Genomic DNA, 16,034 nt, shown 5'->3' on the forward strand with positions numbered 1-16,034 from the left:
GATGAATAAAAGGTTAAAAAGAACTGCATTTATTCATCAAAGTATCCTAAAAAAAGTATCACATGTTATGAGAAAATATTAAGCAGCAGAACTGTTTCCAACTTTGATAATGAATCATCATATTAGAATGATTTCTAAAGGATCATGTGATAATGATCCTAAAAATTCAGCTTTGCATCACAGAAATAAATGATAATTTAATAAATTGAAAATCAATTATTTTAAATTGTAATAATATATCACAATATATTAATTTTTTTTCTGTATTTTTGATCAAATCAATGCAGGCTTGATGAGCAGAAGAAACTTCTTTTAAAAACATTAAAAATAGTAATGTTTCCAAACTTTTGACCTGTACTGGATGTCTAATACTGCACCGCCTGTCTATACAATATAATACCAACCTTCCTTTGCAGTTTCTTCAAGTAATACTGCCTTCTCTCTTCTCCTTTGTGCTCATTTTATCTTCGTGATATTTGTGAAATGGCTGTAGCACTCCTTGTGGTAGCCAGTGTTAGCTGGTTTGACTAACTGGTTTGTAGGTTCCTGGCTGTGTAACTTGTATGCCTGTACTGCCTCTTCTGCAATGATACCTTCTCTGCCATCAAGGTCTTTCCACAGAAACACTGATTTAATAAATTTCTCCAAACTTATGTCTGTGAAGGGAATGGTGGGTCCACCCCTTCCCTCAAATATATGCATACAGCACTTCATGTTTTGCCATTTCATCCAAGTAAACATTGGCGTGAAAAAGAGTATTTTCTGTCTCGTTTTTTTATGACGTTGAGTTTCCAAGCAATACCATTACGTCAAATGTGTTAAATCAGAAGGGTGTATTTATTAAAGATTACAAAGAAATGACAGGACATCGTATGACAAAAGGTGGTTACATAAAATAAAAACAGTACAAATGGATAACGTTACCTCTACGTTCTCATTTTGTGTCAAACTGAATATTTAGCAAAATTAGGTAAAATAGTTCTTATCTTAAATAGTACAATCTTAAATCCTGGGCGCGAAGCGCACCAGTGTTCACAAACGCATCACCAACACCGACACTTTCCACGCATGCTATTGGATGAAGGCAACAAATACGTCATGCAGGTCGGACCCCGCATGTAGCTGCTTGCTCTATTCACCGGGAAAATTACCTGGAGAAAGTTACTGATATTATAGTAATGGACAAAGTGTGTGAGTGGCAACAATCTTTTTTATTTGCTTTGTTGAAAAGCGTAGCGGTTACATATAAAAAACTGGGTTATCCCTCACCACAGATCGTTTGAAAACACGAAATCTCCCCTCGGCTCACCATCTATAGACAGCTGCAGCTAATCCAGAACGCTGCTGCCAGAATTCTGACTAAAACCAGAAAATCTGAGCATATCACACCAGTCCTCAGGTCCTTACACTGGCTTCCAGTTACATTTAGGATTGATTTTAAAGTATTTTTACTCGTTTATAAATCACTCAATGACCTAGGACCGAAATACATTGCAGATATGCTCACTGAATATAAACCTAACAGACCACTCAGATCATTAGGATTTAGTCAGTTAGAAATACCAAGGGTTCACACAAAACAAGGGGAGTCCGGTTTTAGTTACTATGCCACCCGCAGTTGGAATCAGCTTCCAGAAAAGATCAGATGTGCTAAAACATTAGCCACTTTTAAATCTAGACTCAAAACTCATCTGTTTAGTTGTGCATTTATTGAATGAGCACTGTGCGATGTCCAAACTGATTGCACTGTATTTTATGTATTCACTAAATTTTTATGTAAAATCATTTTCTATTTTTAACTGTTTTAAATTAATTTTAAATCAATGTTTCAATAATTTTCAAAGTTTTTAAATGACTTGGATGTTTTAAATGTATAGGTTATATGTTATTTCTTGTTTTAAATGGGGAGAAGGTAAACGTTAAAAAGCCTTTATTTTGGTATGGCCAATATCAAAATTAAAAAGCCGACATGTTTCGACCACAATGGTCTTCCTCAGGGCAAAGTGATAATCACAATTAGTGTGCTCACACATAAAAATACTCCAAACCACTCCCATCATCAATAAGCAATTAGTGGACTAATTAAGTACGATATCAACATACGGGTAATCAGGTGTATGAGATCAGGAAACTAAAAAGGATACTGGAGGATACTGTTGATGTCCTAAACAGTCTGTCTAAGTTGGGTAATGTGGGTTCTCAATACTTAATTACTATGGATGTGGAATCGTTTATATACCAATATTGATCATGAGGAGGGTCTGCATGCTTTAAGACACTTTATATCTGAGAGAACTGATACAAAACCTCCATCTCATTTTATTGTACAACTTACTGAATTTATTATTCACAACAATGTATTTATATTTACTGATAAATTGTACAGACAAAAAATTGGAGTACCCATGGGTTGCTGTTTTTCACCAAATTATGCTTGTCTCTATTTGGGATTATGGGGAGAAATTACATGTACTCAATCCGATTAATCCTTTTTCATCATTGTATTACTGGTATGGTCGTTATATAGATGATTTACTCTTTATTTTCAATGGAACTGAGACTCAGGTATTGGAGTTTCACAATACCTTAACTCTATTAATAGTAATATCAAATTATCTATTGAATATTCTAAACACAAAATTGACTTCTTAGATTTGACCATCTCTATTGATGTAGATGGTATGTTACACACCACGATCTTTAGGAAAAAGACCTCTAAAAATACTATTCTTAGAGCTGATTCGTTTCATCCACCACATCTTATTGAGAACATACCATTTGGCCAATTCCAACGTTTACGCCGTATTTGTGATGATAATGCTGATTTTGAGAGACAAGCGGACAATATGTCAGAACGGTTGATAAAAAGAGCTTACAAATCAGATACTGTTGCTCATGCACGGTCTAGAGCTCAATTATTAAAACGTGCTGACACCCTTATTAAGACGGTACACAAAACAGACACTCAATCTCACCCTTTTTTTGTCACACAATATAGCATGGAGGCTAGACATATCAAACGGCTTATTTTAGATAACTGGGCCATTATCAAGTCTGATCCTGTACTTCAACAGATTTTTCCGCAACCTCCATTGGTGTCGTATCGTAGAGCTCCAACACTTCATGATAAATTGGTTCATAGTTATCTTCCTCCTGCGATAAAAGAAAATTGGCTCAAGAGACCCATTGGTTTATATTTATGTATGAATTGTCCTCATTGCAGTAACATTATCCCATCAAAAAACTTTGTGGATTTTAAGTCCAATAAAATATACAAAATCAGAGATTTTATTAACTGCAACACCACCTTTATTATATATCGTTTATCTTGCCCATGTAAGAATGTATTTTATGTAGGCAGAACCAAGAGACGTTTGCGTGATCGATTAGCTGAACATAAGTATGCTATTCGTACCAATAATCCAGATTACCATATGGCCACACATTTCTTACATAAACATAACAAAAATGATTCTTTACTAAAAATTGAGGTTTTAGAACATGTTAGACCTTTAAATAGAGGTGGCGATAGGATTCGTAAACTGAGTCAACGTGAGTCATTTTGGATCCATCGTTTGGATGCACTTAATTACCCAGGGTTGAATGAGGATATAGAGTTCAAATGTTTTTTATGATATAGTCTGGGGTTACATTAATTTGTATTAACTACATTTATCATTGTTTTGTGTTACTTTAATATTATCATATGTATGTATCTGTTTATGTATATGTATGGGTATATGTATGTATATATGTGTATATATGTATTTATATATATATATTTTTTGTCCTTTACTTTTAGTTTCCTGATCTCATACACCTGATTACCCGTATGTTGATATCGTACTTAATTAGTCCACTATTTGCTTATTGATGATGGGAGTATTTTTATGTGTGAGCACACTAATTGTGATTATCACTTTGCCCTGAGGAAGACCATTGCGGTCGAAACATATCGGCTTTTTAATTTTGATATTGGCCATACCACAATAAAGGCTTTTTAACGTTTACCTTCTCCACCTGAATTCTTTTTGAGTGCCTGGGACCTGTGTTTTTTCATCCTATTCCGCTTCCCCATTCCCAGAGCACCTACTACGAGTTCTTATCTCACCGGAGCGCCGGGTTGAATTGTTTTCTTTTTAAATGACTTGTTTTACTTTATTACAATTTTTTTTTCTTTCATGATTATTTTACTTTCTTTTATGTAAAGCACTTTGAATTACCATTGTGTATGAAATGTGCTACATAAATAAACTTGACTTGCCTAAATCGTGCAGGTTTCATTTATTCGTTTCTTGTTTCAATTAGGCCTAAATAATTGGAGCAAAATTATACAGTGTCTCAGGTTTTACTAAAATAAAGGGAAAAAATTTTTAAAACACGCAACAGTTTCTTAATCAGTGTACAGATCTTTTTCCCAAGAAGTTATCTGTCAAAATAAAGGACAGTTAACGAATAACAAAGTATGTGCTTGACAAAAATTCATGCTGTTTTATTAAAGGAATTTTAAAATATAAATTAAAATATAGGCCTAATATATGAGAATATTGACATTTTGCATATAAATCCATGTAGCCTAGCTCAACTAAAATAGGCTACCACTTTTAATGCTCCGATGCAAAGTAAAACACCATTTCCTTAGGATAGTATAACACATAATTCATATTATATAAATAATACTGCACACCTATTAAATGTGTCAAATCTAAAATATGGTGTAATACTGTGTAGCTTAGAGAAAATGTAAGCACAGACTCATAGGCTTGACATTTATCCCTTCTTGAATTCTTTCTAAGAAACGCACATAACGTCATAAGTACTAAACTTTCATTTGTCAATATTAAATATTTTAACTACAGTGTTTCTTTCATTTTCCCCGACTGCAGCCGTCAAATGTAACACATCAGTGAGACAAAGCTGACGGCTATTTGTGAAAAGTGCTTTGATGCGCTTATTTGATAACTTGTGGTTAAAGCGCCACTTAGTGGTCAAAAGCTGCAAATGCACTTTGCAGACATGGTGGCAGCAAAAAGCTCATTCTGGTTGGCCACCTACTGTATGACAAAAACTGTGTGAGAGAAATACAGTGCTCTCAGCTAAGTGATGGCAAATCGGCACCTAAACACTAGAGTTTACAGTAACTTTGTAACTTCTGGATATTGATTTGATGTCTTTTGTGTAACCAGAACCGACACTAAACAGGACACATCCCCATCAATTGTATGGGCAAATTGCCCCCCCCCCATGTTTGATATTCTTCATGCTGCTCTGCTACACTCCATAATGCACCTTTTGGCTTTTTGTTCAGATAACAAAACACTTAAATGTTCATTTAATAGGCTTTTCTGTCTCAGCTAACTGTGCTTATCAAGGTCAAAATTAAGATGGCCAATAAAATAAAAGGGCTGAGGTTTAATGCATGCTGCTTTTTCATTTCCATGTTATAACAGTGGCGAGCAGTGACTTTTTTTTAACTGGGTATCCTGAGTCCACCACTCCATACTCCCACCAAAAAATTAACTTGCACAAAATGCTCATTTGCTACTTTATTTGTAAATCAAAATCATTCTCTAGTCCTTCTTTGTGACCTTTTCATAGGAATTCCCCATCTATAGATATAGAGCTCTAATGAATTATTTTATTCTCAGAGAATAGGATTAAAATCTCTCATCGGATGATGCTACAACAACAGACCATGTAAAATGGCAAAAAAATTGTAAATAAATATTGCTAAATAAAATGCTGCAACGTGATAGTGCAAACAACAATAAAATCAGAAACTGACTTTTAACTATAAGCAACACAAGCATAAGGAAAACAAAGTAAACAAAATCCTCATAATTTTTTTATTAAAAATCACTCTATTAGTTTACTCAAGCATGTTACCAATTAACGTATATCTTCAACATACATTATCTATGACATAAGAAGATAGGTTTTTAATGGACTTTCAAATGTTTCATCATTTGATTTATTCTAGATAGTTTTGCATTAAACACAATATGATTTTCGGCAATCACGATTTGGCATCAGCAGTGCATTTTTTTTTCATATTGGGCGAGTGCTGACAGCTTACCTCGCGCATGAAACCAGCAGCATACCAGCAAACTAACAAGAACGTGTAACAATACTGACGAGTCATAGCAATAGAGCAGCTGGCACCGAAGCTGCTGTGAATCCAATTGCCCGGAAGCTTCCGTAACAAAAACAGATTTACAAAATGTATTGCCATTTGGCAAATAAATAATTTTACATACTTATTCACAACTTTTTATTATGTAAATTTTAAGTTACACTTAAAATCAAATGACAAGGGATTGATTTATAATCATGTTTATATTAATTTGCCTGTCCATGACTCTCTCAAATGGCTTGGATATGCACAGCTTATATGGACAGAATGCCCCTGTGACCCAAATTCTCAGCACTTGCATGAGATGGAGTTTGTGTGGAGCAGAATGTAATGTAAACCGGCCACTCCGAAACACTGAAAACACTGGATTATTAGCTGCTAGTATCAATTAACACAGTGATGCGCTGAAATCTTTATATGAAATTATACCACAAGGTTTACAATTTCATAAAGGACTGAATTTTTTGTTAATTTATTTGATCGAAAACCATTTACCTCAGAATCTCCAGCTGACAGTTTGGACTCTTCAGTCCATCAGAAAGAAGCTTCACTCCAGAATCCTTCAGGTCATTGTTACTCAGGTCCAGTTCTCTCAGGACAGAGTTTGAGGATAGTAGAGCTGAAGACAAACTTTCACAGGACCGAGAAGTGAGATTACATCCACATAGCCTGTGTAAAGAACAAAACAAACAACAATATAATGTGTTTACTTGTTTATCTGGTAGGATTTGTAATCTGGAGCACAGATGACTTCCAGAAACATTTGACTGTGGTGATACAGTTGAAGTAAACTTAGTAAGCTGTGAATAATCTGATGGTTTTAGCTTTAAGAAAGAACATAAGGGTATAACACAAATTTAAATGGCTTCCATTAGATTTCAAACGTATGTTTCAGTATTTCGGTTCTTCATAAAACACATCACAGCAAAGCAGAAATGGAAGAGTGGGTCTAGTTGCAGCAAGTTCCTTTTTGATACTACACTTGTACTGCGTCGCTAGACATTATGGGAAAAAGTCATTTTTTCTTTTTTATTGGATACTGAAGCCTTTTTTAAAATGAATTGTGTGTGAATGGCCATTGGTTATTGTGCCGCCAATATTGTGGCCGCTGGTGGTCACAAGTGCATTTCATGCTTAGGGAAATTCCACACTGAAGCCACACTTTTGGAGATGGAGTGTTTCCACTGTGGGAACATGAGTATCATCTCTCTGCATTCACAGATAGCTTTCTTTTCAGAAAGCGACCCCACCCATTGTGCCTTCCCATTTTCTTCTTCCCAGGAACCTGTGAGGAAAACACAGCATGGCAGAGGACCTCGGCGCTCAGAGATGAGCAAGCTCACGCCAGCTCAGAGTCTGTGCCTCCCTCTCTCACCACAGAGAGACTTCTTCCATCCTCTTCTCCCACCAAGACCAGCATCTCTCTGCTGCGAGCTATTTGGTCTCGTTCGGTGGAAGCAGGGACGATCCCCTGGATGACAGCATGTCATTGGCGGCCTCAGATGCTTAGCAGCAGTTGGGTTTGTCGATCGACCCTGCCATCTGCCGAGCCCAATGAAGCCAAGGCAGGCATTGACGCCGAGCTTCTCCATGTCCTTTCTGTTGAGGAGTTGGGTTTGAAGTGGTCTCCACTGGAGGAGCCCACCTGCAGCTGCCTGGATGAATGATTCCTGCCGGGGAGTCGCCAAGCCCATCATCAGCAAACATCTCCGTTCTTTCCAGAAGTCCATGATAAGCTCACAAAGTCATGATGCCCCCCCACTCAGCTTGCCTAAGTATTTCTACTTCCTCTGTACTCACATCTGTCAATGACGCTGAAGAAAACCGGTATGAGAGACTGCCTCACCTGGATGAATCTGTGGCTGCGCACCTCTGCCCGTCCACGGCCATCGGATGGAAGGCGAAGGTCTCCCACCCATCCAAGCTGTGTAGGATGACTTCACCCATTGCTGGACAAGCTTACTCTTCAGCTGGACAAGCGGCCTTGGTGCTTCACTCCATGGCGGTCCTCCAGGTCTTAAAGGCAAAAACTCCACCGATGCATAGACGAGTCTGGCCCCAACCCAGCGACATTCAAAGAACTGCGCAGCATGACCGAGCTGGCTCTATGCGCCACCAAGGCCATGACTCAGGCGACTGGCAAGTCTTTGGCCAGTATTGTGTTGCTTCATCTCCACTTATGGCTGAAAATACTGAGATCAAAGAGGTGGAGAAGGTCCCCTTCCTCGACTCCCTGGTTTCTCCCATTTACCTGTTCGGTCCTGCAGTCGAGGATTTCGCAGAGCACCTCACTGCTGCACAGAAGTTGTCCCAAGTGATGCGACACTTCTTACTCAAGCGCTCCAGCACTGCAGCTGCCTCCAGTTGACCTCAAGTCCGCGCTGACTCAGCAGCCTGTGAAGCCTGCACCTGCAGTGGTCCAACAAACTTCAAAGCCTGAGCCTCGACAGGGCTCCCACTTCGCTAGACACTTCCCAAGCGCCAAGGGACCCCAGCCCAAGGTAACGGTGGACTCAGCACCTCTGGCACTGTTCTGATCTGTGGGACAGGAAGAGGAGGGGGCTAAGTTCAGCCTCAGTTCTACCTCCAAACACACCATTCAGTTCCGGGTGTTGAAGGAAACGTCTTTGTTATGGATGCTGGGCCCATTCAAGCACCCACACACCTTTCAGAACCAATCCAATCTCGTCATGTAGGCCGAGGCCTGACAGGCCATCCCCGGAGTGTCAGACTGGGTTGTGGGGATAATAAAATGAGGTTATTCACTTGTTTGAAGACCTCCCCGATTCAGTGTCATGGTTCCCACCTTGGTACAGAGCAAGGACGCACACGTCCTGCACTCTGTGGTTGTGAATTTACTGGCAAAAGGAGCCGTAAAGATGGTTGCCCTAGCTCAGAGTGAGTCAGGCTTCTACAGCCGTTACTTCTTCATCCCCAAAAAGGATGGCGGCTTACGGCCCATCCCCAATTTTCAGGCACCTTAAACAAACCCTCATGAAATGCCCTCATGAAACATCCTCTCACAAGTTTGCCCAGGGGACTAGTTCTTCTCTCTGGACCTAAATGACACCTATTTTCACATCCAGATAGCCTCCCATCACAGATGGTTCTTGAGATTCGACATTGAGGGAGTGGCTTATCGATACACAGTCTTTCCCTTCAGACTGTCCCTGCCTCCTTGCACTTTTATGGTTTTACGGTGATCTTTTTACTTTTATGGATGCGGCTCTTTCCCCTCTGAGACAGTGAGAATTCGCATTCTAAATTACCTTGATGACTAGCTTGTCTTAGCCCAGTCAGTCTGTTATCTCACAGATCCCTCCTACTCAACCACATAGAATTCCTGGGACTCAGGGTCAACTTTGCCAAGAACGCACTGTCCCACAACCAATAGATATCATTCCTTGGGGCGGTTTTAAACTTTCCCGAGACTTTCCCAGTGGATAGTTGATTCTATTAAGCTAGCATACTCTTCCTTGGGCCTGCAATGCCCCATTGGAGTATGAGCCCACTCCACCAGTGGCATGGCCTCTTCTTGGGCTTGGTCTGGCGGTGTGTCTGTTGCAGAAATCTGTGCAGCGGCCGGCTGGGCCTCGCTATCCACATTTGCTAGGTTTTACAACCTGGACGTCCCTGCCTTACAGGCCAGGGTTCTTTCTGCATAATTGGCATGTACCCGTCAGAGCGCAGGATTAGCTCTGCGTATTGTTTGGCAGTGACACGGTCAAATTCGCCAGAACTGCTACTTCTTGTACGCTCCTAATGCCAAGGCTGTACAAGTCTTACTTGGAACGATTAACTAGGCCGGGCGTGACCTTTGTGAGTTTAGCCCCTTGCCACATGAAGAGTTTACCCTATTATACTTGCCCCTCTGAGCCCCTCAAGAATGTATTATCGTTACTAATGTAACCTCGGTTCCCTGAGATACAGGAACAAGTATCAGTATTGTCGCTTCAGTCAAAGTAATCTGAGGATCCTATGCCAAAATGCCCGTTTATATAGCCAGAGGGCCCTACTCACTTTGGTGGGCTTTGTGGTCATAGGCTTGTGCAGCTCTGCTGACTCGTCACTAGTTTGTTTTTATTTTCACTGCACAAACCAATGGCCGTGCAGTTACATTGGATTATTAAGAAAGTCTTCAGTATCGGATTTTCCTAAAAGGTCCAAACACAAAGGAAAAAAAACATCTGGCAAACATTCATAGATAATAACTGACCATGAACTAAAGAAACCAAGATGTATAAATGCACAAGAAAATGGAGAACCAAACTAGACACAGGTAACAAACTAATCAACAACCATGGAAACATAATTAGAAACCAAGGAAACAAAAGACACAGGAAATAAACAAAGGAAATCAGAAATAAGAGTCCCAGAACAGAAACAGGATAGCAACCTGACAACACCTGGACAGTTAACCTAATATTTAATTATTTTTAATGATTATTTTCTATCTTATAAATTATTTTCATCATTTTCCTTAATTTATTATATAATTTAGAATTATAAACTGGGTAAAATGTAAGCACAACAAAGAAAGGAGGAAAGGCAACTTGGATTGACGCTATGGGCAAGTTCATCAGCGTTACCGGTGTCTGAAGCATGTGTGCAAACACAATTCTATTGGAAAACGACAGTCTATGATGTCATTAGCGGATAACCATAAATAAAAGAGTGCGCCTGCAATGTACATCCTCAGCTTTTTTATCTTCTGCAGCTGCTTGTTTGTATGCACATGTAAGATAATCACGGAATGCACTCATTGCGTTGCATTCATAGTAAGCACTGTTCTTTATTTGTCTGCTTTATTTTATCCAGTGGGATGAGATAATAATGGTGGTAATAATAATAATAATAATTAAAGTTGAAATAACAATTGGCAGCTTCCATCCTGGGCTTCTAGGTGGGCGGAGTAGAGGCAGATATTATCAATTAAATTTTCCTCCTCTACTGACCACCTTGTGACTATTGGCAAAGACATATGCAAAGCAAGACAGGCTTGTGTTGAAGCAAGGCAAAGGAGACAGCAGGGAAAGCCCAAAATCTCAATTTAATAGTGGACTCAAACTTATGCAGATACGCAAGAGAAAACACAACTTAGTATAATGGTGATTGAACAGAGAGTGACTGAAAGGGAGTAACATAAACACATAAGCCCCTTTCACACTGCGAGGGTGCATTCACCCACAACCCATAAAGGTCCCGTAAAGACACGTGACATCATGATGTGACGTGTAATGTACGAGTCGAAAACGCCTGCCACATTAACTTTCACTTAAGCTGGCGAACGGTCTCAGCTTCAGCACGGATAGTGAGGCGCTAACTGATCTCTGCTTCATTACAGTTTGCACATATTTTTTCGTCGCGAACGTTGATCTGCCTTCAAAACACCTGGTAAAAGAGTCGCACGCTAACATGGGCATTAGTTATGGCTTTTTGTTCAAACAGAGATCGTTCCGGGACTGAACCCGGCAATGTTACTAGGTCCCCATCCCAGGATCGATCCCGGGACATGTTTGTGTTCACACAGAAGGCGACCCAGCAATTTTCCGGGAATCTTCCGGGACCAACGTGCAGTGTGAAAGGGGCTTTAGACAGATGAGGATCATAAAGTAAACACAGGTGATGGAGGTAAACTAATCAGGCTAAATGAGATAAGGGCACACAGGAACTAAAACAAAACAGATCACAGGAAAATACAGAAACAAGGTGTCCATGGCAACTAAAAGGGTGACAACTCCTTGGTGTTCTCTCCTCTCTGAAAAGGGTGTTAAAAAAAATAGGTGTTGCAAAAGATCTTTCTGTCAATTGTTTCAGAGAATACGCTAAGTAGTGCTCTCTAACACTTGCACTCTATTATATTTCTATTCTGTCTACTTGTTTTATTTAATTTATAATATTTAAAAAACCTGACCCTCTAAAACTAGCTGTCTCCATTCTATTTATTTTTCTATTTTATCTACTTTTTATTATTTTTATTTATAATTTAAAAAACCAACTTGCTACATGTGCTATGTTAGACTAACAGAGACTTGTCACAGCACTTACATATTGTTGATCTTTTGTTGGTTTGATTGCTTCTATTGTCCTCATTAATAAGTCACTTTACATAAAAGTATCTGCTAAATATTTAAATGATTAAATGTAAATGTATTCTCCCCTTAGGCTCTTAGGGTCTAAGAAGAAGTATATTATTCTCCCCTATGAATGGGTTGCTTAGTAGGCCACTCAAGTATGACTTAGTGCTGAAGTAAAAAAATAAACAATAATAATAATAAAAAAACTCCCCACCAAAATTAAGGGTGTTTGTGGGGTGAAAAGAGGCTGTAGCAAGTGCTTACATCAGGCTCTATGGCTGGACTGTTGACGTGACTGGCACATTTCACTTATATTTATGGACTGTCTTCTGACAGATCCGCCACAGGGCTTGTGGACAGAGCTGCTGAATTCTGTGTCCTGATCAGAATATATTATACATGTTGATTAATAATTATATATATATATATATATTTAAATGTCCTTGGCTATAGATTTTCTACACTTCATTAGAGCACAAGCTGTCCAAATCTGTTTGCTGTCAGTTTTGATCCCCCTCAGATTCATTCCTTTTATCTTAATCTTCATCTTCCACACTGAGCTCTACATCATCAGCTCTCACACAGAAACATAAAAACTCTCCTGCTCACTGCCAGAAATGGGATTCTCTGAGATTTCCCCCATTTTGTTGCTTTGGTAAAAAAGCACATGCTAAAATCATAAATGTGATCATGTTTTGAAAGTGCAGTGATTGTTTTCAGTGTTACTCACCGAACTGATCTGGATTCTTTAACCACAGGAAACAGATTCTGAAGAACTTCATCTGCTGTATGTTGTGCTCCAATAAACTGTTTGAGATCAAACACATCCATCTTCTGCTCTGATGTCAGCAACACATAAATCAGAGCTGACCACTGTGAAGAGGAGAGTTTAGTTTGTTTTATTTCTCCAGATTTCAGATAATCTTGGATCTCCTGCATCAGTGTATCATCACCCAGTTCATTCAGACAGTGGAACAGATTGATGGATTTCTCTGGAGAGCGATTCTCTCTGATCTTCTGCTTGATGGACTGAACTGTTTTCTCTTTGTTGTAGGAGCAGCTTCCTGTCTGTGTCAGTAGTTTTCGTAAGAGAGTCTGATTGGACTCCACTGAGAGACCCAGAAGAAAACGCAGGAAAAGATCCAGATATCCATTCTCACTCTTTAAGGCCTTTTTTAATGCTCTCTGATGCAGCTCAGATAGTGAATTATATTTCTTCAGATTAAAAAGACTCTGTTTGGTTTGGTCAAATACATTTCTGTTCTTTATTGTACAGGAGTGATGCACATATATAGCTGCTAGATGTTCCTGAAGGCTCAGATGAACAAAGCAGTAGACTTTCCCCTGATACAAGCCCAACTCCTCTCTGAAGATCTGAGTGCACAGTCCTGAGTACACTGATGCTTCTGTCACATCAATGTCACACTCTCTCAGGTCTTCCTCATAGAAGATCAGGTTTCTTTTCACAAGCTGCTGGAAAGCCAGTTTCCCCAGTTTGAGGATCATGTCTTCATCTGTCACATTCTTCTCATAGTCCTTCTGATGTTTGATATTGGTCTGAAGGATCAGGAAGTGTGTGTACATTTGCGTGAGAGTCTTGGGAATCTCTCCACTCTCTGCTCGACTCAACATCTTCTCCAGAACAGCGGCTGAGATCCAGCAGAAGACTGGGATGTGGCACATGATGAAGAGGCTCCTTGATGACTTCAGGTGTGAGATGATCCTATCGGCCAGACTCTGATCACTGATCCTCTTCCTGAAGTATTCCTCCTTCTGTGGCTCATTGAAGCCTCGTACCTCTGTCACTCGATGGACACACTCAGAGGGGACGAGATCAGCTGCTGCTGGTCTGGAGGTGATCCAGATGAGAGCAGAGGGAAGCAGATTCCCCACAATGAGGTTCACCAGCAGCACGTCCACTGAGGCTGATTCAGATATATTACACAGTTTCACTTTACTCTTAAAGTCCAGAGACAGACGACACTCGTCCAGACCATCAAAGATGAACAAAACTTTATATTCATCACTGGATATTTCCATTTCTTTAGTTTCAGGAAAAAAGAAATTAAGAAGATCTGAAAGACTGAGTGTTTTGTTCTTCATCAAGTTGATTTCTCTGAAAGGAAGTGGAAATATGAGCTGGACGTCCTGATTCTCTTTCCCTTCAGCCCAGTCCAGGATCAACTTCTGCACAGAGACTGTTTTTCCAATGCCAGCGACTCCCTTTGTCAGCACAGTTCTGATGGCTTTGTCTTGTCCAGGTAAAGCTCTAAAGATGTCACTGCATTTGATGGCTGTGTCCTCTGTTGCTGCTCTCCTGGATAGTGTCTCAATCTGTCTCACCTCATGCTCATTACTGATCTCTCCACTCTCACTCTCTGTGATGTACAGCTCTGTGTAGATCTCATTCAGCAGTTTTGGGTTTCTCTGCGTCGCTGTTCCCTCATACAGACACGCAAACTTCTTCAGCAGATTTGATCTAAAGGTGTTTAGGGCTTCATTGCTGTAAAATAAAAATTCCACATTATTGCACGAGTTAATAAGCCCAATATCTCATATATTCTGTATCATATTTTCAAATCATATCTTTTCCAGAAATGTTATACCTGAGAGCAGGCCATGTATCTCCGCTCTTGAATTGTTCTTGACAAACCATAGATGCGTCATTTTTCACAGACACACAGCTGGACTCTGCTTCTGATCTCTTCTGATGAACTGGACTAAAACAGAAAGAGATTAAATAACATCCTTTAAATTACTGTGTGCAAATGATTATATGTAAAGAGCATTTTGTAATCAGTTCATACACGGTTTATACAAAAATAGTGAACTGATAGTAAAATGTCATGCTATAATCTTATATTTTTATACAAACGTTATACCTGAGATCAGGCTGTGAATCTCCACTCTTAAACATTATTGGCTGATGCATAGACCAGTCACTCTTCACAGACACACAGCTGGGCTCTGCTTCTGATCTCTTCTGATGAACTGAACTAAAACAAAACAGATTTAACACTTTATTATGAGAATCACCTCAATATAATAAAATAATCATCATAAAAAAAAAAACGCTTTTGTAGCCTTTACGGTCTTATTGTTTTCAATGAATATTATAAAAACCATACACAAAATAAATATAATTTTTCATATAAAAGGATATCTAAAGTGTTACGCAAAGTACCAGTGTCTTGGAAAAAATTGGTCATCTCCAGATGTTTGTGGTTCATCCATGATGGTTCTGAATGGTTTGATCTCCACCGCTGACAAACAAGTGAAGAGACAAACAATCATAAAAGCTACAGTAATTAAACAGCCTTATATTGTTGTAAATCATTTTATTAAACATTTAAACATATCTGTATTGTAAATGATCTATTCTCTCTGTTTAAACTAGCTAAACCACCTCATTTACAGTCACTTTTATACCATTCTCATCACAAGGACACTAAATGATCTTCAGCAAATATGACTTGACATTACAATCCATGTCTCATATTTTCTGTACCGCTAAAGTGTCAAATGGGAATATGCATATGTAAATTGTATTCAAAGGAGGTTATGCATGTAAACAATCTTCCGCAGGATTTATTTGTGCTTATGCAAAAACTGCCTTCTCTGCACAGGCACACTTTAAGGATGAAATCTATGCAAAGTTTTATACATATACACTCACCTAAAGGATTATTAGGAACACCTGTTCAATTTCTCATTAATGCAATTATCCAATCAACCAATCACATGGCAGTTGCTTCAATGCATTTAGGGGTGTGGTCCTGGTCCAGACAATCTCCTGAACTCCAAACTGAATGTCAGAATGGGAA

The 16,034-nt window shown here is 39.1% G+C and overlaps 1 protein-coding gene across 1 annotated transcript in view; it reads right to left on the reverse strand.

Moving 5' to 3' along the window:
* The window catches only part of LOC122144431 (NLR family CARD domain-containing protein 3-like), a 103,630-nt gene that overhangs the window by 12,666 nt on the left and 74,930 nt on the right, over positions 1-16,034 (reverse strand). The window contains exons 3-4 of the mRNA XM_042755353.1: positions 12,941-14,713; positions 6,629-6,802 (exon numbers count right to left, since the gene is read on the reverse strand). Coding sequence (XP_042611287.1) covers positions 6,629-6,802; positions 12,941-14,713 — 1,947 coding nt within the window. The remainder of the gene's footprint in view (positions 1-6,628; positions 6,803-12,940; positions 14,714-16,034) is intronic.

This window comes from Cyprinus carpio, unplaced genomic scaffold, assembly GCF_018340385.1.
Source record: "Cyprinus carpio isolate SPL01 unplaced genomic scaffold, ASM1834038v1 S000006675, whole genome shotgun sequence".
NCBI lineage: Eukaryota > Metazoa > Chordata > Actinopteri > Cypriniformes > Cyprinidae > Cyprinus > Cyprinus carpio.